Raw genomic sequence first — 22,153 nt, 5'->3', positions numbered from 1 at the left:
CCATTCACATTTGGGAAATGCCAATCAGCCTACAATGCATGTCTTTTGGACTGGGGGAGGAAACCAGAGTACCCGGAGAGAACCGGAGTACCGAGAGGAAACCGGAGTACCCAGAGGAAACCCCTGAAGCATGAGGAGAACATGCTTAGAGGAGTACGGCTTAAAACGTTCCAATTGCTAGCACTGGAGACTCCTTCCGTCAACGTCAAACAAACATCTCCTTACACAAATCATCATATCAACCACGATATGCTTCTCGCTGTTACGACTAGACTTCAATTATGTGGAGTATCTATGACGTCATGGCCAATCTTTTTTACTCTTCCTCCAGGACTCGATATAATTACAATCTCTGTCGTTAATTCTGCATTTCTAACCCGGTACACAATGCAAGCCTGGAGCCGAGCCAGCGGCCATCACGAACGTACCAGTGAGTTAAACAGGCGGATGTGTCAGACTGAGTGATTTATTAGCACACTGTAGCTCAACTGTAATCCGATTGTTTTCTTTGGCCACGCCCTTTAATTTCGACCACCCTGCTGATTACCCAGAACGCACGTGCGCGCGTCTCAGAGCGCGAGCGCCACTCTCGTGACTATATGTATTTTTGAGTGAAACGATTGTTTTACACTTATATTTGATTCGATGTTTTAATCTTAGGTCAAACCTGCGACTCTTTTGTGAGTAATTCGCGCAGTTCCCGGTCGCGTTGTCTTGACTAAGCCCTGCCCTTCCCTCGGTGTGAATCAGCGGACCGGCTTCCTGTGTGTGTGTTTGTTTCTTTCATGCACAATCGCTCTGCCACCTCAACATGGAGTAACCGTGTGTGTTTCTCACCTAAACGGCACCGGAATCAGCCGTTTGCTTCCTCGTGGCAGTCATATTTTGATCAGAAAAGACCGCGTGCAGCCACGGGCTCGCTTCAGAGTGAAGACCAGACATTGTGTTTATATTCTTGAGAAGATGGCGAACGACTCTCCGGCTAAAAGTCTAGTCGATATCGACCTGTCGTCATTGCGGGTGAGTATTCAGTGTCCATACAGCCACTTTAAACTCCTTTAAAGCTCGGAACACTTCATGTTTCTTTCCTTCCCGTGTAAACTACACCGAGCACACACCGTAGAAAGCTTTATTTTCAGTCTCAGAGTTCATCTCTCTCGCGCGCGCTCTCTCTCTTTTTTTCCTTTGTTTGAAAAACCCTTAGCTTGTTTGTGTGTTTTTGGAAATGAAGCGCAACAGCTGCTTTTATCCTTTTATTTCAGTCTCACTTAATAACAACAACAACAATGATAATAATGTTTCCACAGTTTACATTGTGTTTGTTTGTTTGTTTGTTTGTTTGTTTGTTTTCTCCTCAAGGACCCTGCTGGAATCTTCGAATTAGTGGAAGTGGTCGGAAATGGCACCTATGGACAAGTATACAAGGTTGGAATCATTAAATATTAAATAATTAGTGTTAGCGCGTTTCAGTGTGGTGGTTTTAATTGTTATTATTCTGAGCGTGTTCTAATTGTAGCTCGTGTTTTTTAAAACGGTTAGGGTGGAGCTGTTGTGGACAAAAGGCGTGTTTTAGTGAGAGAGCAGGTCTAATGGTGTGTTTTGTAGGCTGTAAGAAGGTGACTTTCACTGCGGGTACACTTCAGAGTTAGTGACCGAACTGGCTCGGAGTCCACTTCAGACAATGTGACTCGGTGTCTGGCTTTGTCTTTTGTCTCCAGCTGGAGGTTTCCTCTTCCGTCCACACGCCTGGACTGGACCCAAAACTCTCAGGTGTCACCTTGGTGCAAGCGTGCGTTTATTTCTCGTTTAGTTTACAATCATACAACTTTTTGTGGTTTGTTTGTTTTTGTTTGTTTGTTTGTTTGTTGTGCGGAGAGAGAGACGGGGAAAGAAACAAAGCTAACGGGCTCTCAAACGTGCAGCGCACGCTCTCCGTCTGTCTGCGCGTGCATGGGAGATGACGCCACTTCCGCTTTTGAAGTGAGCAAGGGAAGGAAAAGGAAGTTTGTCCCGACTGCCTTGGGCTGTGACATTTTTAGTGTCCCGTTTATTATAGAAAAAAAAAAAACATTTATTTTTAGGAATATTGATGTACTCTCTGTATTGATGTACTCTGGCAGTGAGCGCTCGTCGAGCGAAACACGCAACAGGAAGTGACGTGAAAATAAGTAGGAGCTCAAACATTGGTTCTTAGCATGGGATCCATCCTTGCTGTGAGGAAGAAAAAAAAACACTATAGAAAACATTACAGGAATACTCATGGTTTCCAATTACAAATCATCAGCTGTTAAGCATGAGAACCATTGGTCCTTAATGGGATCCATTAGACATGATATGCCACCAGTAGAAGGCAACGGATTACCAGTAGAGATTCACATGGGCCAATACAGCTTCCATTAGCACCAATAAAATTCCCATTATTTTCATTAAAATTATTACGAATTCTATGAGTGTTTCTATTGTTTGGGGTTTTTCCCCCCCAGCTGTGTGGGTCTCTCTGTCTGTGTGTGTGTGTGTGTGTGTGTGTGTGTGTGTGTGTGTGTGTGTGTGTGTCTCTCTCTCTCTCTCTCGAAGTTAAGACAAAAACCCGCAGCTTTTCAGGTTTCTGATAAACTGGAATGTGCAAAGTCCTCTATTCTGAAGTCTTTCCCATGACGGAAGACTTACTTGGGCAAAGCGCTTGACGCTGGAGACTCCTTCCATTAATGTTAAATAAATAAGGATTATATAATTAATTTCTTAATTAAATAAATATTTTTTTATCCATTTATTATTAAAGTGCTCATGAAGTGCCTTGAAACACACAGCGTTATTCGATGTGTTGACGTAATTTCCATTGAAACAGGAAGTCAGGGCGAGGCATATCGATCACTGGACTATTTTTTTGTTAAACTTTTGCAGTTTTTTTTTTTGCCGTGGTAATAGACTATAGTGGCGTTTTAAATCAGGTCATTTAACATTAATTATGCAAAACATAAATACTAGTCCCGTGTAACTGCTCACGACCGCCCTCTGAATTCTTTGCTATGGGCTCTGCTGCGCTGCTGTAATACACTCCTGCGTATTCAGCCAGCTACACGTCGCAGGTGTGTTCACTGCACACTCCTCATGCTCATTTCTCTGCTTAAAGCAAGCAAAGCGAACACTCGCGCGCGTTCAGTACGTTAAACTGCAGGTCAGTAGAGGTGACGCTTTCCTTTACGCTTGATCCAGCAGTACATGTTAGGCCACTTGTTTCTGGGTGTCGACGGTGTCAAAGTCCGACTCGCGATGGCGAACGTGCCGTGTTTAGACGTTTCCTTATTTCCTGCACAAACGGAGATTAGGGTTCGGGCGTATCGCTTTTCGCCGTATAGTTAACGAAGACAGCATTTGGAGAGAAAACCGAACATAAAAAAAGAGAGTCTGGGAAAGGGCTGGAACGTTTTCACGAGGATAGACCAAGAACTTTTTAACGCGCTAGCGAACTTGCTGAAGTTTACAAGCGCACTCGAGTTTTGCTTCCTTTACTCTAGGATAGGGCTGGGCGATATATCCATATTATATCGATATCGCGATGGATGATTACGCGATACACTTTTGAGATATCGTTGGTATGCTGTGCTGTTTATTTGTGTGTGTGTGTGTGTGTGTACTTTTGAATAATTACAAATGAAATGGTAGTGAATGCATGCCGTTGATTTGACGCAATTTAAAAAGAAAACCCCTCAGTCTTCTGTGTTTGTAGGCATGAAAAAAAGTTTCGTCAAACTTCTGTTTTGAGGACGTTTGTCAGTTAAATTACATCACATTGTATATTGTGATATGATACTCCCAAAAATTTTTTTTTTTAAATTAAATGCCATCCATTATGTACAGAAAGTAGACATGACTGGGCGTACCGTTCAGGAAAATAATTAATGAAGGTGTGTTGTGGTGTGACGCAATGTAATTAAGTTGACTATTTTCCAGTAACGTTCCACAGTGACCCATAATAATATACCACAGCAATTCACCAATGCTTACGAATTTTAATTTAATAAACAAATGACACCTCATACATTTTTTTTTTTTTTTTTGTCCATTTATTGCTACAATGAATGTATGTGGGACCTCGGTGAAAAGTTATAACAGCATGTAAACGCTTCCCTCGCCGCCCTCACTTGGTTTTAATAGCATTAAAAAAAACACCACAGCACAAACTCCTCTGTACTGAACCCTTTGTGTCAGAAAGCAAATCACTGACACCGGAGACTCCTTCCATAAATGTTGCATAAACGTCTCCTTTCAAAAAAGTTTCACCATAATCAAAGATTAGTCTCTGTAGTTTTTTTTTCCCTTTATTTAAATAACATGGTTTTAAACGTGTTTAGATTACGTAGCACGTCTAACACACCTGTCCGTACGGGATTTTACGATTAAAAATTTTTTTTGGGGGATTGTTGCGGCTTTATTTTGCTGTGGCTTTGCTGGAAAATGAGACCTTTTAGCTGTTCTCGCGTTTGACGCACGTGAATGGAAGAGGGCTTGAGCCGAATGCTCGTTGTGATGACGACGTCACATGACACGTCTTGGCCACGAATTGCGAACTCGTCAGAATACCGCGGCGTTTGTTGGATTTTGCATCCAATTCTGCGATCGCGAAATCCTGAAGGGACTGACTAGAAGTGATGACGTATCAGAACGCCAGCGTTAATATATAGCTGTGATTTTTATCTCGTTGCTGAACTATCGTCGGCGCATCTGTTGTGGAAAATGAATCGACACCACCTGACTAATCAGAATCGTGCATGGTGGTAGAGCGGGTTGTCCACTAATTGTAGGGTTGGCGGTTCGATTCCCGACCCACATGACCTCACATGCCGGCGTGTCCTTGTGCGAGACACTGAACCCCAAGTTGCTCCCGATGGCAAGTTAGCGCCTTGCATGGCAGCTCCGCTACCATTAGTGTGTGTGTGAATGGGTGAATGAGAACCAGTGTAAAGCGCTTTGTAGAACCGCTAAGGTTAAAAAAAAAAAAAAAAAGCGCTATATCTATATAAGTGCAGACCATTTACTATGAAACAGCGCTGTGGTGTATTAATGTCTTAATGCTTTCAGGTTTATAATGAAGTAGTGTAGATGGTTATCCAGTTGTACTATTTCGCTACATGAGCTCGTACTGAGTTTTCTAGCCGTGTGATTAATCGACACGTTTTCCCAGGCTAAATGCGTTGTTGCTCGCTAAAGAAAACTTGCATGTTTGCCATCTTATATGCGAACAGATGGTGTTTTGGGTTTTAGTGGAGATCGGTTATGTTTGACACGTGGACATTTGATATGAAGGTAAAAGGGCCATGTTTAGCTCCGTTTTTGAGAATAGAATAAAATCGGCCCGTCGTTTCGGATTACGGCGCAGCCGTTTTTCAGTGCCGGGGCCCACTGGCCCGCTGAACACAGAGTTGGCGTTTTATTGTGTTTTTAACGCCGCCCTGCCGCAAAGTTCACTTGACAGTTTTTTTTTTTTTTTCTTCCTCAACACTATGCAGTATTGGTAAAGCTTTTGTTGTTGTTGTACAATGCACAAGTATGCAGAACAAAATCGAATTGTGTTTGTCTGACGTAGGCAGAGATGAGGGTTTTATAGGCTGGATGTCAGCTCATAATATGCTCGGTGTTTCCTCGCTAACATTCTGCTCAATGGCGCTCTTTTTGCTTTACTCCCTGTTGAATATTCAAACCTTTGATACACTGCCATGTGGCTTGCCCCAACCAAATGTCTTGTCGGTTTTTTTCCCCCCCTTATCAACAGTGTGTGCGCTGCATGTACAATCGCTTTGCTTTTGTATCCAGCCCTCTGATTGGCCAGTTTGCTCGTCTTGTTTAGCAGAGTGACGAATGAGCAGGCCGGGTCTGACGCTGGAGGCAGCAGCTGTCGTCGTGTCACTAAGAGCTCTAACTGCTTTATTACAAAGGTGGTTTTGTTTGGCTTTCTGTGGGCTGTTTAGACCGCTTCTCTTTTCACACGGAGAAGGAACGAGTGTGTTTGGAATGAAAGCACCGAGACACCACCCCGGCATTAGCACGGCACATGGGCCCAGACGTTATTCTGAAAGCGGCTGTTTAACTGATAATCTCTTCGGAGAGTTTGAGGCTCAAGCGCAGCAACTCGAAAGTCCTTTTTCTTTTATAGTCGAGTTTTGTCATGTAGTGATTGTGTGTTACTAGTGCAGGCTTTGAGCCATACTGTAATTCTGAATGCAAAAGTTTGTATACCCTGAGGACAAAACGAAGACATCAGCAAGAACTTAAGTCTCTCAGGTCTCACATGTTCCTTCAGTCACACAAGGTGGATGCATTTATTTATTTATTTATTTATTTATATATATATAACCCAGAAACCGTGGGGATGCAAACTTCTGTGAATTTCTCCACAATTCCCGCCCACCAGCCCGCTCTATCAGTTATCTCACTTATCGTACGAAGGCTACCGACTGGGCAGGGCGAAGGCCAAAGCTCGCTTCCTCCAAGACACACAAAGTCAGCCGACCACATCTTTTCCAGCGGCTGCTCATGCTGTGTCACAGGACTATCTGCACTCTGTCACATACATAAGCTCACAGATGTCAACGATTGGCTAGTGTCGCTGTGATTGACACGGGAGAGAGAATATGCCTTCCCTCCCACTCAGAGAACACAGCCAGTTTTGCTCACGTGGCTCCATGGATGACTCTGGCATGACCAGGATTCAAACCCCAGGCCACTTTTTTTTTTTCTTTTCTTTTTTCCTTTTTTTTTTCTTTTTTTTCCCCCTAAACATTTATGACCTTTGGACCTCTGGAGACTCTTCTTGCAGATAAAGCAGAGGGCCGCACCAAACGTGAATACAGTTATTTTGTCTGAAAACTGAATTAACTGAAGAAGAACGGCAGCAGGATGTGAAAAATGTATTCGCTTCTGATGGTGGTTACCTTTTTTTTGGTCTTATGAGCTAATAGAAAACAAGAAGGCAGGACTGTGGTTTCTGCTGGTGGCGCTGCGTATTATTAAGTAGCGGTCACTATGCATGTGACCTGCTGTTTTTTTTGTTTTTGTTCGGTGCACATCTGGCGCGGTGGGAAATACCCGTCTTGTCCACTGAGGATATTTGTGGTAAAATGTAGTTCTCTCTGCCTGCTAGGATTTTCTTGTTGGCGCCTCTGTTCCTGTGTGGTGAAGGCTGACCGACTAGAATTAACTAATGATGTGATGTAGGTAGGGCCGCGCAATTAATTGGCTCTTGATCGCGATTACGATTTTGACCGCCCACGATTACATGAACGTGATCGACTGCGATATTGACGTTTAAGGTTCGTCCTCCGCTCGTAGAAAACTCCGCTGCAGATCAAATCAAGCGCTTACTGATCTTACAGTCACCATAGAGTGGCGCAGGGACGACGTCATTTTGTACGCCGAAACCTGGAACCGGGTTAGCGTTTTAGCGGCGCCTGTGCCAGGGGAAATCATGACGCTGACATGTAAATGGGACTACATACGTTGTCGGGGACGTTAAACGTAAATCACGCCGAACAGGAAAAGTCTGCAGATAAACCGGTTCAGGTGTGCTGTGCACCGTTCCCAAACATGACACCTGGATGAAGATTCATCCACAGAGTAAATCCGTATTATGGAAGATGTTTTAGAATCAAGTTTGGGAAAGTTGTGGGAAGCTTGGTGACGTCGAGCGACCGTGGTGTAGTTCATTTATAGCGTACGGTTAGCTGTTTATTTCTGGCGATTGCATTTAAGCTTCAAACTTCAAGAAAGTTGAGTTCATTTGTGAAAATTGTATTGATTGACAAAACGTTTTAGTGTTGTAAACACTTGTTGGTCACAGAGATTATTATTATTATTATTATTATTATTATTATTATTGCAATAATCCAAAAGCCTATGGGAAAATCCTACTGGGTTTTTGTCGAGGGAACCGGTGTGATGCTAACTTCCGGGTTCCGGTACAAAATGGCGTCACCTCTCTATTGGGTGATTTGGCCTGGTCTCTCTTCCTGTAATCGCTGTTATTGCCTTTTCTGCATTCGCCTGAATTCTTTTCGTTTGGTTGATGGCATTTTTATTTTTACTTATGCTATATTTTAGGTACTATATTTTAGGCAGTTAAAAATATGTTGTCCCTGAAGTCGATGAATAATCGTGACGATCAATATTGATCCAAATAATCGTGATTTTATTATTTTTGGCCATAATCGTGCAGCCCTAGATGTAGGCATGAAGTTAACATAGGGGTTTTTCAACTTGATAATACATCTGGGTTTTATAGCAGCCCATTCTGTTCGTTCCCAGAGATCTGTCGCTGTGAATTTTCTCATCTAAACCAAGCAATTTCCCTCTCTTCTCCTTGTGTTCAACAATCGTTCGTCTCTTACCCGGCTTCCTATTCCCTTTTTTGTGACGCAGCAGCTCCTGACTGCACGGTCTCTGAACATATCTGATCGACTGACAGTCCTGACGAACACCCCAGTGTCCGACAACAAATCACATGTCGAGCTAAAAGCCTACACGTGTGGGTCTGGCTGTAATGAAGAACGGTAAACCGTTTGGTGTAGTGTGTATCAAATATCGTCTTCTACACACCATAAATATGGGATTGTTACAACAGTATCGCAATCCGCACTGTGCGTTATTGAGCAAAACGCGTTTGACTGCATTCATCCGTCACTTCCTGTTCTCCTAAAACCGTTGTCTGGCATTGGCATCGTGGAATCTTTTATCCTGGAGTCCAGTTATATAATCGGACAATTTGACATTCACTCAGACAGTTGTCTCTCCTATTTTTCTTCTGTAGGCTCACCAAGTCTCTGCGCTTTAGGGGCGTGTATGAGGTGGTTGCCTGCGCGCAAATGCCACCAAACTGAATGTGTGCGAATAAGAGGTTGAATTTTTTGTTTTTTTTTAAACAGTAGCCTTAAAAGGCATTACTGATGCAGTCTGAGACGCTTAATGCCTTGTAGAGGACGAGCAGCTTCTGAGCAGAGCTTTGTGGGATCTATTTGAGGTTTTTATCACTCTGCCACTGTGCCAGCTGGCATTCAAGAATTGAAATCCTCAGGTGGCCGCCTTTCTAAAACCGCCTCGAACTACAAGACACGAAATTCCTGAGATGTGCGGTGTACGAGAGCGAGCCAGAACAATTCCACCAATAATGGCCATATATAGTAAACTAATTCCCCCTCTGGCCTGGACTTCGCTGTAGTCTTTGGACTTGAGTGCAAGGCTTTGCATCGTTTGTTGGGTCCCAGCTGGGTTTTCTTTAATGTTCCTTCACTTAATCTCATAAGACCATCCATCCACCCATCCTCCACGGTTAGTGACGGTCTTTCCTGTCAGCTCTCCATCCTCCTCTTATATCCTTTTTCGCTATTCACTATCGTACTGCTATGTTTGCTTTGCTACTGCATTCACGTGAATGAAACCGAAAGTGTGGCTGTATTGACCGTGCCAGAGGTGGGATGGTGTTACACGGTGCGTTCTTACTAAGGGGTGCCAGACTTGCCTTAAATAGCTCGGCCCACTCCTGCTCAGCGTGGAGAATGCCCAACAGAGGGCGAGGATTCTGCCATCAACCAGTCACACCTCCTGTAACGGTACCAAGTTTCATTGCCAGCATCCAGGGTCAAACAGAGTCCACGTGCTCCCAGTCTGTACACTCCATGACTCCTTCTTCTTGGGGGAATACAACAATTGTTTGTTGAAACTTTCACAGGCTCCAGGATTTGGATTTGGCGTGAGACCGGCTGTATTTTTGTGCTGGAAGAAGGCAGTGCCGATGCGGTCATTATAGATTTCTCACCTATTTATTTACTGTAAATCCTTCTCTTGTTGCACCCAGTTCAAGGGATATCTTATAGTGGAAGTGGCAGCCATTTTAAAGCCTCGTGGCATCAGAACTGCCGGCTTCTCTTCAACGCTTTCTCATGGAAAATGTTAAACACTTATATTCTCAAACAGTACTGCATCCCCCCCCCCCCCCCCCCCCCCCCCCCCCCAGAAGTGATTTTGTAGTCTTTATCAAAGACACATTTTATGCTAGTTCAACAGATCAAGGTCTAAGAATACCATCAAGCTAAAACCCTGTGAAGGGGAAGTTGGTACAGCAAGAAGAGAACACGCCAGTCAACGGATTTTTAGTTGGTGTGTAGTCTTGGTTTGAAGACCGCCAATGACTCAGCTGTTCAGACCACCAAGCGAAGTTCATTCCACCACCAGACTGGCAGGACAGAGAGACGATACGCGTCTGTCTTGTTCCTTTGTGGGATGGCGGGTCTAGCCGAGCCATGCTAGACCTCGAAGGGAGCGAAGTGCAGAGCTGTATTTTGTATATAACGCTACAACAATAATCGCCTCAGACATTTTTCCATTTGTCTCTCCATGTATTCCTCGTATTATCCACCATTTCAGAATCTCCCCTTAAGGCCCCTTGTGTGTTTTTTTTTTTTTTTTTTTTTTTTTTTTTTTTTTGTTCAGCTGTAACCAGCTACGGTGGAATTTGACCGTGCATGCATCTGTACGCTCTACTGGCCTGCTTCTCCAGCTTTGCTTTTGTAAGCGCTACATTTTGGCACTGGCTCCCTATTCAGTGTGTGACAAACCCTTTTGGCTACTGTTTACTTGTTTGGTCCCATGGTAACTAATGAACCAGGCTTGTTGCCTGCTATATTTGGCTAGTACTGTGCAGAAGGAGGCAGGTCACTTGGCAGCCCATGGGTTAAGAGAAAAAGCCTAATTGTTTTCCTCTTTTCTTTGCCCATTGAAGCTAGTCATCTCTGTGGCAGGTGAGACATGGTGTCTATTCATTTCCCATTTCATTCTACTGTGGCAGCCATTTTCAAGCCTCGTGGCATCAGAACTGCCGGCTTCTCTTCAACGCTTTCTCGTGGAAAGGTGCAGATTGTGATCTGTGAGATGCACCATACTTACAGAGTACAAGCATAACGCAGAATGAACATTTTTAGCCAGGTTCAGGGCGTAAAGCGAGCTTTTCATCGAATGAGCGAAGGACACCCTGCTACCAGCTATAACGATATGATTTGCTACACAGCTGTGATGCAAAAGCCAGATACTCAAAACGCTCGAGACCGTCCTAATCCACTCGATCCACCTCAATAATCATATCGTCCCAGCGGGAGCCGTAACTGGCTATCAGCTTTGGATTAAATGCATTACAACAAGGCCTTTTGTGAAAAGGAGATGGATGACGAAATGGCTAATTTTCTATGCGCGGTATCGGTCATCCAAACATGCGGCCCTTTTCGACAAGTATGACCGGCCATGGAAATGTAAATCCATTAAAAGAAAGAGGAAAATGTGATGAATCATCTTCGCGGCAGACCTGAAGCTTTCAAAAGGTATTGGCCGGCTACATTATCTATAGCCTGCGCAGGTTATAGGCCTACTCTTTTTTTTATGTTGACCTCCATGTAGCAGACTCCATCTGCATCCCCCTTCTTTATTTTTATTTTTTATATCCATGTTTCTACTGTAGACATAAAACTGACTTAGTTTCTCTTTTATCTTAATCATTCAGAGATGTATGAGGGTGCTATACTATTAAGAGATTTCAAAACTAGTAATGAAAATATAGAGTGGGTTCTAAAGGAAACCGGCAGTCAGCAGTGGTGCTCAAGCTGCTTATGTGCTAGTTATGCACAGCTTTATACGGACATCTGTATGTCTCCTGAGAGATTTGCTCAAGTGGCCCAACTTAACAACCTTAATGACTGATCTGCTGAGCCATGAGAGATGATGCAAATGGCTGCAAGCTTGCGTCTAAAGCACCTGCAGTCTGCCACCAGACAGCTTCGCCGCGTTCCCCCACAGAGTGCATATGCGTAATGACCATTTTGAGCAGGATTCCGTTCGTTTGGTGATCTGTTTCGACACCCTGACTTAAAAATAAGCGATGGCCAACTGGACCACCTTTCTTTTTGTTTCTTTTTCTTTCCCCCTGTTCTTTTGCACTGTTTCACTACAGCTCTCTACCACACTCATTGAGAAATGGGGGGGGAACAAAAAACTGATCCAAATTGCATTTCTCACAGAGATGCTGCAGAAGCACAGCTTGGAGTCTGCCTGTGGTGCTCTGCTGGCAGTGGATGAACACATCCTCTTAGTGCAAGCTGTCTAATGCGGTCTAATACCAGGACGGGCCATATGGACCCACGGTGTGTCCTAGCAAGGGGTTCACCTGACTCTGAGCCTGCAGAGACACTCTCAGAAGGAGGAACGGGGAACCTATGTCCGTTTTCGACATTCCGAAACCTTGGGATGTTAACAAGCGGTGTTTCATGAATAGTATTTGCACCGGTGCAAGCATTCACGTTTACCGTGACGCCCAATATCAGAAGGTGACGCAAATTCCACACAATGTTTTTTGGGGACATTCGGGTTTCAAACACTCTTTTTGCCGTTTCTTTCTCTCCTAATCCATGGGAGCACAATTCATTAAATTACTAGCTGACCCGCTCCCACACCCCCTTTTATAATTTTTATTTATTTATTTATTTTTTAATACTTTGATCTCATTTGAGTGATTCTTTTATCCAAAGCGACTTACAATTTAGACCGGGCACGACCGAGCAGATAAGGGTTAGCTTTCTTGCTTTGACGGTTTGCAGGAGCCTGGATTTGAACTCTCAACCCTCTGACTTGTAGCGCAATGCGTTAACTGCTGAACTAGCAAGCGCTGTCCCCGTCACTTCCCTGTCAAGTGCATAATGCAGACTAAAGGAACACGAACGGGGTTTACGACCGTTGTGTTTGTGCACGATGAGCTTTGGTGGTCTCTTTTCACATCGCAGGTAAAATGTTGATTCAGGCTAGTGTATTTATTTACTTTTGAAGCGTTCAGCCGTGAGGTGGCTGCGTTTTGTAAGCGGGAGAGCTGTATGGCAGCGGTCTGTCTTCTGTGCACGATGTTTAATTCACCAAGCAAAGCATGTTTTACCGTCAACCAGATCACTTCTTGGTCAACGTGCTACTGAAGCACTTTCTTTCCACGTGACCTCGTGATAACTTGCGAGGAACTACGCTAGGTGTCCCAGTCGCCGCAGCTGTTTCCCCGGTAGTTCGACTCTGCGTAGTGTGTATGCTCATCGCCATTGTTTAGCGTTGACTTTCCGAGTAAAAGGTAATGTGCTTGGGATTTATAGGAAAGCAGAAGTGGTAGGATGAGCACCGATGCTTCTGAAACCTGGTGCTTATCAAGTGTTGCATGCTAAGCATGAATACGAGACATATTAAAAAAAAAAAAGTGGAGGCTTGCGCATGGTGGCCATATGGCCGTGGCCAAGTTGTCTATTTTTGACATTCAAAGGTTTTTGAGGATTGCCGTGACTCATGTTGTGAGGGTTCTTTTAAACGCTGCATTCCTTAATTGCAGACTTGACTATTTTTAAGCCAAGTCCGTGCCTTATAAACACGCGATACCGCCCGTCTTTATATTTTAGGAATACATACATTCACGGTGTATGCGAGGCCGCCTGTTTTAGCATCTGTGGCGTTTTCCACACTGGGTGTGCTGTATGTTTGTTGAGCTGAGGAAGTGAAACCTGAGGTTGCGGTTTCAGTCGCAGACTCTGTATCAGTGTGTTTTTTTGTTGTTTTTTTTTTTTGAACAAGATGCGTACGGTTACACCTATTGGTGGACCAGTTTTACGGTAACCAGGAGTGCAAATATAAAGATGGCTTTCGATGGGTCAACAGGTTTTCTTTTGATTAAGTGTCTTATATTCAAGTCGTACGCCTAGCACTTAGAGTTAACGGCCCTTACTGTGGTTAAGTGCTATATTTAGCTCAATGGAAACTGAATTGTGGGTTAGTGTGCTGGAGGGAGTGGTGGGCCACAGGCACATTTCTTTTTGCTCAGCTTTCTCCTTCTCTAAATAAGGCCCTTTTTGCTATTTTCTCAGCCACTTTGGTTTAAAAACAGTCAGAAGAACTTGTGGCTCTGCTTCTACATATCTTAAATTATTGTACCTTTTTTTTGACTGCTCATTTTGAGGGATAAAGTATCAAACTTCTTGTCTTTGGATGGCAGGACTCTTCTGTTAGAGGAACAAAGGGGGTTCTGTCTTCATTGTGTTGAAGGTGGGAGGCTGACAGAATCGGCTTAAGTGGCAGAGGTTAACTCACCCCCGTGACCTTACGGGTAAAGTGGCTGGGTATTGAATGTGTCATCCTTTCAGCTGATAGGCAACTGTCAGATTGACCAAGGCGTTATCAGACTCCACACATTTCGCTGGCCCAGTGCCAGCATGGTCCTGGAGAGAGAATGGAAAGGATGAACAAAAGCATTGAGGTGCTGGGGCAGTAGGGAGGGGGATGTCTCGTCTAACCCCTTGAATAGTTTCTAAGCCCGCCAAACACACAAATTCATGTATTCATGTATAAAATCACCTAACGCTGTTTCTGTTGTCCTTGTCTCTTGACTTCATCGTATCTTCGCCCCCAACCCACACTTTCCTACACCATAATTGGTGTCACGAGCAAAAAGACCCAGACTGTCCATGACACTGTCTGAATAGAGGCACTCTGTTTGGCTAACACGGTCTAATCTGATTTCGCATATGAGCCCCCTGCAGGTCCTAAAGCCCTGATCTCTCTCTTCTTAAAGCCTTAAAAATCTCCCTCGCTCTCTTTCCATCTCCACCGGGTTAATAATTGCGCTCTTACACTTTCCGTGAGTGGGGATTTTTTTTTACTACAGCTTTCTGCAGATATGATTACCCCCTCGCTGCACAGTTTGCATTTAGTTTAATTCCAGGCTCTTTTGAAGTCGGTGACAAAAAATTCCCCATATTGAAGTTGCCACGGTTACACCGTCGTTACCAAAGCGGATGGTTGTTAGCAGCCCCAAAGGGTCCTGTAATCACTTTACCGGGTGGATGTTCTTTCTAGCGAAATGATAGTGTTAGTAGTGCTCCCATCATGCACCCATAACATGTAGAATTACTATGTTACCATCACGCCATGTTAGCTGCCTTGATTTTTAAATGGGCCACATGCCACAATCATGTAGTGAGCTGAGGAACAAAAAGCCTGACGGGAATTAAAGGTACTAATCTTTGTCTGCTTGTTGCCCAGGTCTATTCTGCAGTACCTTCTGTTTTAAGGGACCTCAAGGATAGGGCAGTAGTAGCTCAGTGTTTAAGACAGATCGGAAAGTCGTGAGATCAAATCCTAAGCTGCCACTGCTGGGCCCATGAGCAAGGCCCTTAACCTTCAACTGCTCAGATGTATAAATGAAGTGAAATGTAAGTTGCTCCGGATAAGGATATCTGCCAAATGCCATAAATGTAAATGATAAATGAATGTACTACTTTTGTATTTTTCTCCCAATTTGGTTATTTACCAATTCCCACCCAGTAGTCGGCTCTTAACTAGCCACCAGCCTGAGAGGGTGAAGGCTAGCATGTGCTTCTTCCAAGGCACATGAACACAGCCACTGCATCTTTTCAAACTAGCATTCGTGCTGCGTCACTCGGGAAGCCGAACGCGCGGAGGAATGCCTCGAACACATACATGAGCTCGCATGCCCATGATTTGCTAGTATCACTTAAAGTGCTAGTATTCACACTAACGGTATGAATGATGCACCACTGAGGGCATCACCCCAGCGACAAGCAACGATACTGTTTATCCAACCAAGCATGAGCCGTAACTGCTAGTCAGTTGAAGGTCAAGGTTAACTGGTGGAATCGGATGTGGCTCCTGCTACTTGGTTGGGATGAAAACCTGTAGCCACACTTTGCAGATAAAATCAGACACCCCTGCTGTGAGGCAGAACATTGCCCATGCTTCTCGAACCTGTTATACTAACTACATCATTGAGGCATATTGCCCATTCACAAATCAAGCTGCTACCACAGTGTAATGTTACCATAGTAATCCTACATGTCGTAGTAATGCTGCTCCCATTTCCTTTACAGCTTCACCCACAGTAAATCCTAATTATTTAGGATTATAATTATTTAGGATTTTATTTATTTATTTATTTAGGATATTTAGGAGGGCGGCTGTGGATCAGGTGGTAGAGCGGGTTGTCCACTAATCGTAGGGTTGGCGGTTCGATCCCCGGCCCACATGACTCTACATACCAAAGTGTCATTGGGCAAGACACTGAACCCCAAGTTGCTCCCGATGGCAAGCTAGCGCCTTGCATGGCAGATCAGCTACCACTGGTGTGTGAGTGTGTGAATGAGAACCAGTGTAAAGCGTTTTGGATAAAAGCGCTATATAAGTGCAGACCATTTAATTAACCCGTCCTGGTGTGTGTGTGTGTGTGTGTGTGGTTCTATTTCAGTCTGTATAAGTAGTTTACATGATGAAAAACAGTTTGGGTGAAAGGACAGTTTGTGCCTTTACTCTTGAGCCATAGTTTCAATGCTCTTTTGAGTCGAATGTCGTTATTGTCACGTGACCCTCCACTACTATGTCTTTCAACGGGCTGAGCTATTAAAAGCTCAAACGTATGAGGAAAAGCAAGCTTTCATTATCTTTTGGATAACTTTATTGGCAGGGAGGTTGAACCCACTTTGTTTACTCTGCTCTTTTACTTTTTATTTTTTTTATCATCTTTAATCCTACTCTTTAAACCCAGCAGTTTTCTAACCCTAAGAGCTCTCGATAATCCCAACATCAATAACAAGTTCTTCCACTGGATTCCCAGATTCTGTCATCGACACCTAGACAATAGATAGGCTTTGCAAGGTTTTGCCCAGCAGCCTGAGGGCAGAGGTCACCTCCTTGGGCTGCTTATATAGCAGATTCTCTACATCAAAGATCCCTGGAATTCTCTTTATCCAAGTGCAGTCAGCCAAGCGGATGAAGAATGTGTGTGTTGGAACCAGCGCAGGATTCTGACTTGCTGTCAATGCTGCTTGAGGAGAATCATCATCATTAGTGATTGTACATGTGTAAAACAGACAAATATGATGATGCCATTACTCATTTAGGTCTGTTTGCATCTGTGGTTCGTTAAGCCTCTCGGGCCCCATCTACACGTACACGGATATCTTTTGAAAATGTACTTTTCACCCCTCAGATGTTACCCCAGACAATGGCAAGCAGAAGGATTTGTACGTGTGATTGATGATGCGCTTAAATAGAAAGTCAACAAGACCCAAAATCTTCATTCGTTGCAGTTTTTACCATCGGGGCGGCGGGTTTAAGAGCGGTACACGTTGTGTTCCGGCGCAGCTGCCGGGTGTATAAAAATAAAAGCGGAATGAAATTGCCAGCACGTTATCCAATAAGAAACCGCGACGTATAATCCGGTCAGCAGCCGCGATGAACGGAGTCCAAATGAAAAATGGCGTTTTAATGTCTTCACCACGGACAATCGATCAATCAATAAATAAAATGAACGAATGTATGAAAAAGCTTCATTTTCAGTCACTCGGAATGCTGTGGCCAAAATGCAGACTAAAAGCTCGTTTTGAAAATGTGTGCACGTGTAAATAAATACATGCAGGGGCCTTTTAGATGTTTTGGGGAAGATTCTGCAGATCATCCAAGAACACCGGCAGTCTTTCTGGCGCGGTCAGCTTCACGGTCCACCGCACATCAGACCTAACGTTGCTGCGACACGTTTTAGTGCAGCAGTGATTCCGCTTCACGCTGCCGCATTACTCGATCAATAGTCACGTCGTTATTGTCCACGGCTTGAGCCAGTCCTGTAGACTCCTCCGGGCTCGTCCTGTTTCTGCTTTCTCTTTCACGTCACGTGACCCTGCTCACTGCAGGTGTGCGTCGCGTGTGACTGGGAGAATGCTTGTTCGGTCACCGGTGTTGTCCAGTCTCGGTTTACTTGCCATCTGCATCCACTTACTCGCCCAGCGCCCCGTTTGTTTTTTGAAGCATTGCTCCGACTGCGTGTATGCACATGGCTCATGTTAAGAACCGTTAGGAAAAGCATCCATATGAGAGAGGACCTCGGATGACCGGTCGTGTACGTGCTTATTAAATCTCTTATTTAATATAACGTACGCAAAATACCCTTTAGACAAACCAAGAAACTACACGTATGGAGCAGCATGGATGGAGAGTGAAGGTAGCTGTCCACATGCGTGATGAAGCAGACTTTTCATGATGTTTGGTACACATGGAGACCAAACTGCAAATGTCGTCTGGCCACATGATTCTCTCCGTCCGGAAATGATGCAGTCGACCCTGTTTCCACTTGGTTTACCACTCAGATGATCAGAGACTGTCGTTAATGCCAGGACTGAACACGGTCTTATGATGTCATTTATTTAGCAGCAAAACCATTTCATTCACCTCCGCGGACAACCATTAGCACTGAATTTAGTTAGTTAGGTTTTTTTTTTTTCCCCTGGCTTTTGCGTATGCAGGATTTGCGTGAACCCACCCAATGCAGAATTCCCGCCTCTTTCTCGAACAATCGCAGCGTTTGCACTCCAGTCCTGGCTCTGCCTCGGATTCCTATGCTGCATCTGACTTGCCTCGGAAGTGAGTAATGACTCCGGGGCACGGAGCGATGTCGTTCTCGACCCCCGTTCAGACGTGCCACAAAGTGGCGGTGGAAAAACATTCCAGCAGCGTGTCCGGAAATTCAGGAACCAAAAAGAGTAAAACTACGTCTTTTATTATATTTGGTATCCGTTATTTACAACGTATCCTCTACACGTTTCCCCCGTACGCTCTGCGTCTTTTCTCATCCGCTGTACCTGGTTTTTGCAGGTTCTGCATATCGGAACGTACCTGCTCAAGATATTCCCATTGGTTCCTGACTTTTCTGAGACCCTGTGTATTTTCCTCCTTCAAACACTGAACTTTATAGTCAAAGCTACAGATTTAACAAGCGAATATTTCTGGTTGTCGGTTGAGCTAAAGCAAATACCCGTGCGTGCGTGTGTGTGTGTGTACAGCATAAAGTGCTGCTTCGTTTAAGGTGTGCGGCCATGTTGATCTGACCTCGCTCTCTAAAGTCGGAGGGACTGGTAGTTGAGAAAGCCACCCCGGGTTGAGTTACACCCAGAGTAGGAATTCCGAGTTGAGGGGGGTGTTTTCTTTGGGCTTTCCTCGTCGAAGTTCTGATCTCTAGGCGAATGCATGTTAGACTATCCATCGTGTACTTGACTGACTAGTACCTGGACTTTGCACTGATGTTTTGCGCCCAATGGAAAGGACACGTCAAGACGCGGTACCTCACGGGTTTGAAATCCCAAAATGGCGCAATTCAACGAAAACGCCGCCCTGAAACACATTAAACGGGTTTATATCGAAGTGTTTGTGATGCTTTGAGGTTCTGGTGCTAATCCGTTGGTCGATGCTGTATTTTCGTTATTCCCGTGAGAAGTTGATGTGCCACGCTGACGTCACGTAACAGGAGAAATTTCAAACGTATCGGTCGTTTTTGTTGCTGGCTCCTGAAGCAAAAGAGCAAGGACGTCTTTTCTTGATCACGTTTCCGGTAACGTTCTTTGTCATATTAAAGAGAAATCGAACGTGTAGACGGTGAAACTCCAAGTCTCTGAACGCAGTGCAGCGACGCACTCTTGCCGAGTTATGGCAGAGACTCTGCGTGGCTAGTTAATGATCTGTGGCGTTGGCGGTGGTATCGTCATGACAGTCGACGCTTTGGAGCCTGATCTGCTCAAGGATGTGAAGGCTGGACAGATTAAAGGACGAACGCACTGCTGCGTTGCTCCCGTTATTTAGACATGATGCGAGGGTTAAATCCTACTGGAGCCACTGTCAGCAGGAATCGAATGGCATTGTGGGAAATGTTGGAAACCAAAGTGTCAAGGTAGACCGATATGACGATGAAAGAACTTTAAACTTTAAAAAAAAAAAAAGTTAACTCGGGAAAACGAAATTTTCGACGCACCTAATAAACATTAATTGTGTTTTTCCGGTGTTGCAGCTTTCCCTTTTTGGTACGTCTGCGGCCATTTTGGATTAGACAGGTTCCTCCTCCATTTCCAACAGGCGGTGCAGACTACAACCACAGAGTGCAATTATTATTATTATTATTATTATTATTATTATTATTATTATTATTATTATTATTATTATTATTAAAGTATCAAGGGGTCGCACTTCATTTCTCTGCGGATTTTGAATTAACGCACTACATCTCAACAGAATTTCCGCTGTGAACACGATCGCACTGCGAGTACACGATTTGAGACCCAGCCACTGACTCTTTGGGGCAGGTGATTGAGCAGCTGTGTGTAGAGCAACGCTGCTGTTGCAGTGAAGCAGAGGCCCTGTTCACCCTGTGCAGTGTGATGGGCTCAACCCCGACAATACCCAAGCTGTCACCGAACAAATGCTCCTGAGCTCTCCATTTATCCTGGTCTCACCAGCTTGTCTGTGTTTCTCACGAGCTGCCTTCCTTTTAATACAACATCGTTGTACATGATGGCTCGGTCGTATCCATGGGTGAATGAGTGAATTTAAGATCAGATCTCTTCCATGGGCGTGGTGATACGTCTGTCATGACTACACACCAAACAGCAGAGCATTCGCGACAAGACCGAGTCTCATACTTGACGTGCTTCTCTCTTTTTTTCAATAAAAGATAAACGTAAGGATTGAGAAGTAAGCAGCCTGTTATGTGGTGTGTTTCTAATTGCCTACCCAAGGCGGTCTAAAACGAGACTACCCCCCCCCCCCCCCCCCCCCCCCATAAATCAATCACTTGGACAGAAAAAACATCTGTGCCAGTTTCTCGTTCATTTAACATAAAATCCACGGTGTTAAACATATAAACTTCAGACTAACACTTTACATTAACACAACTGCTCGTCTATATGTGTGTGTGTGTGTGTGTGTGTGTGTGTGTGTAAAAACTTGTGAGTATAATTATATAATTAGTCTTTATTAGTCACATACATTACATCACAGTGAAATTCTTTTCTTCACATAGAGTGCAGTTATGATACAGTGCCCCTGGAGCAGAGAGGGTTAAGGGCCTTGCTCAAGGGCTTTTACATTGTAATGTATGTGATGGGGTGTGTGTGTGTGTGTGTGTGTGTGTGTGTGTGTGTGTGTGAGAGATATATAATCTTTTACCTTTTGAGATTTGAGCTGCTAAACTGAACCGCATCATGGTAAGCCGGTCTCCATTATGGTATACTCCAGCTGAAGTATGATTTATTCAGGATATCTGGACTGAAGAACAGAAACCTAATACAACACCGGCGCTGCTTTTCTTACTGCTCAGATGATTTCCGTTTCCTGCCGCCATGTGTTGGGGCATTTTCTTCCCTGCTTTAGTGTGTTGCTGCTTTTTGTTTTGTTTTGTTTTGTTTTGTTTCATGGAGCCGAACAGAATCCAGAACACTCCTTCTTTGTCCTCCCTTCTCAGTGCGACTCCACCGAAACCCGATGAGAGCCGTGCTGGTTGTGTAAAGCATTTTCAAAGTCCTAGTCTGGTTCTAGATGCTTTGGAGCTGAAATTCAGAGCAAGGATAAATGTAGCCTTGTAAAGCTAGTTTGATTTATTTATTTATTTAGTGGAAGGACTTTTCAACATTGGTCAAAAGGCTTGAGTCTTGACCGTGTTTACTCCAGGTGTTTCTAACAAAAGAGGTGGTTTTGGGTTGGTGTGTGTGTGGTGTGTTTTTATTTATTTATTTTTTAAAATATATATAAATGCATCCAGTGACTTTGAGACCAGTGTCACCGCACAGTTCGCGAGCTCTAGGTGGAGCGTCTGAGACCGAGACTAGGAGTGATCTGATCTTGGATGGAGACTACAGGTCATGGTCTGGTTATGATGATGTCAGAAGTAGACCAAAGTGTGTTAGTTGGTGTGTGTCAGCTTTGCATTGTGCCCGTGTCTTGTGGTGCTTGGCTCTTTCTACTTTGAGATCTCTCTCATCTGGTTAGTGTTCAGGAGGGTGGAGGAGCATGCAGGAGTATGGGAACGTGTGTGTGTGTGTGTGTGTGTGTGTGTGTGTGTGTGTGTGTGTGTGTGTGTGTGTGTGTATATATAGAATTGTGCCAGCTTAAACTGGTGTGTGTGTGGTGTGGGCTGCTTCTGGCTGCTTCTTCAAGCACAGGCCCCTGCTTTTGCACGCATGCTGGTTCTCCACTATGTTTGGCTAATTACTTATTAGCAGCTGTGTAATCGATATTTTCGCTTTCGCAGCATGATCTCGGGTCATCG

General features: G+C 44.3%; 1 protein-coding gene across 10 annotated transcripts in view; it reads left to right on the top strand.

Annotated features, from left to right (window-relative positions):
• Window positions 1-550: 550 nt before the first annotated feature.
• Window positions 551-22,153, top strand: part of LOC108258915 (mitogen-activated protein kinase kinase kinase kinase 4) — a 59,616-nt gene continuing 38,013 nt past the window's right edge. For 9 of the 10 annotated variants that reach the window (XM_053676050.1, XM_053676049.1, XM_017457922.3 and 6 more), the window contains exons 1-2: window positions 551-1,020; window positions 1,360-1,425. In XM_053676050.1, the coding sequence (XP_053532025.1) occupies window positions 964-1,020; window positions 1,360-1,425 (123 nt within the window). In that variant the 5' untranslated portion in view covers window positions 551-963. The remainder of the gene's footprint in view (window positions 1,021-1,359; window positions 1,426-22,153) is intronic. The other variant, XM_017457925.3, reaches the window with a different exon arrangement.

This window comes from Ictalurus punctatus, chromosome 26, assembly GCF_001660625.3.
Source record: "Ictalurus punctatus breed USDA103 chromosome 26, Coco_2.0, whole genome shotgun sequence".
Classification (NCBI taxonomy): Eukaryota; Metazoa; Chordata; class Actinopteri; order Siluriformes; family Ictaluridae; genus Ictalurus; species Ictalurus punctatus.
Note: the sequence above shows the minus strand (reverse complement) of the source record. Positions and strands in the feature narration are given on the sequence as shown.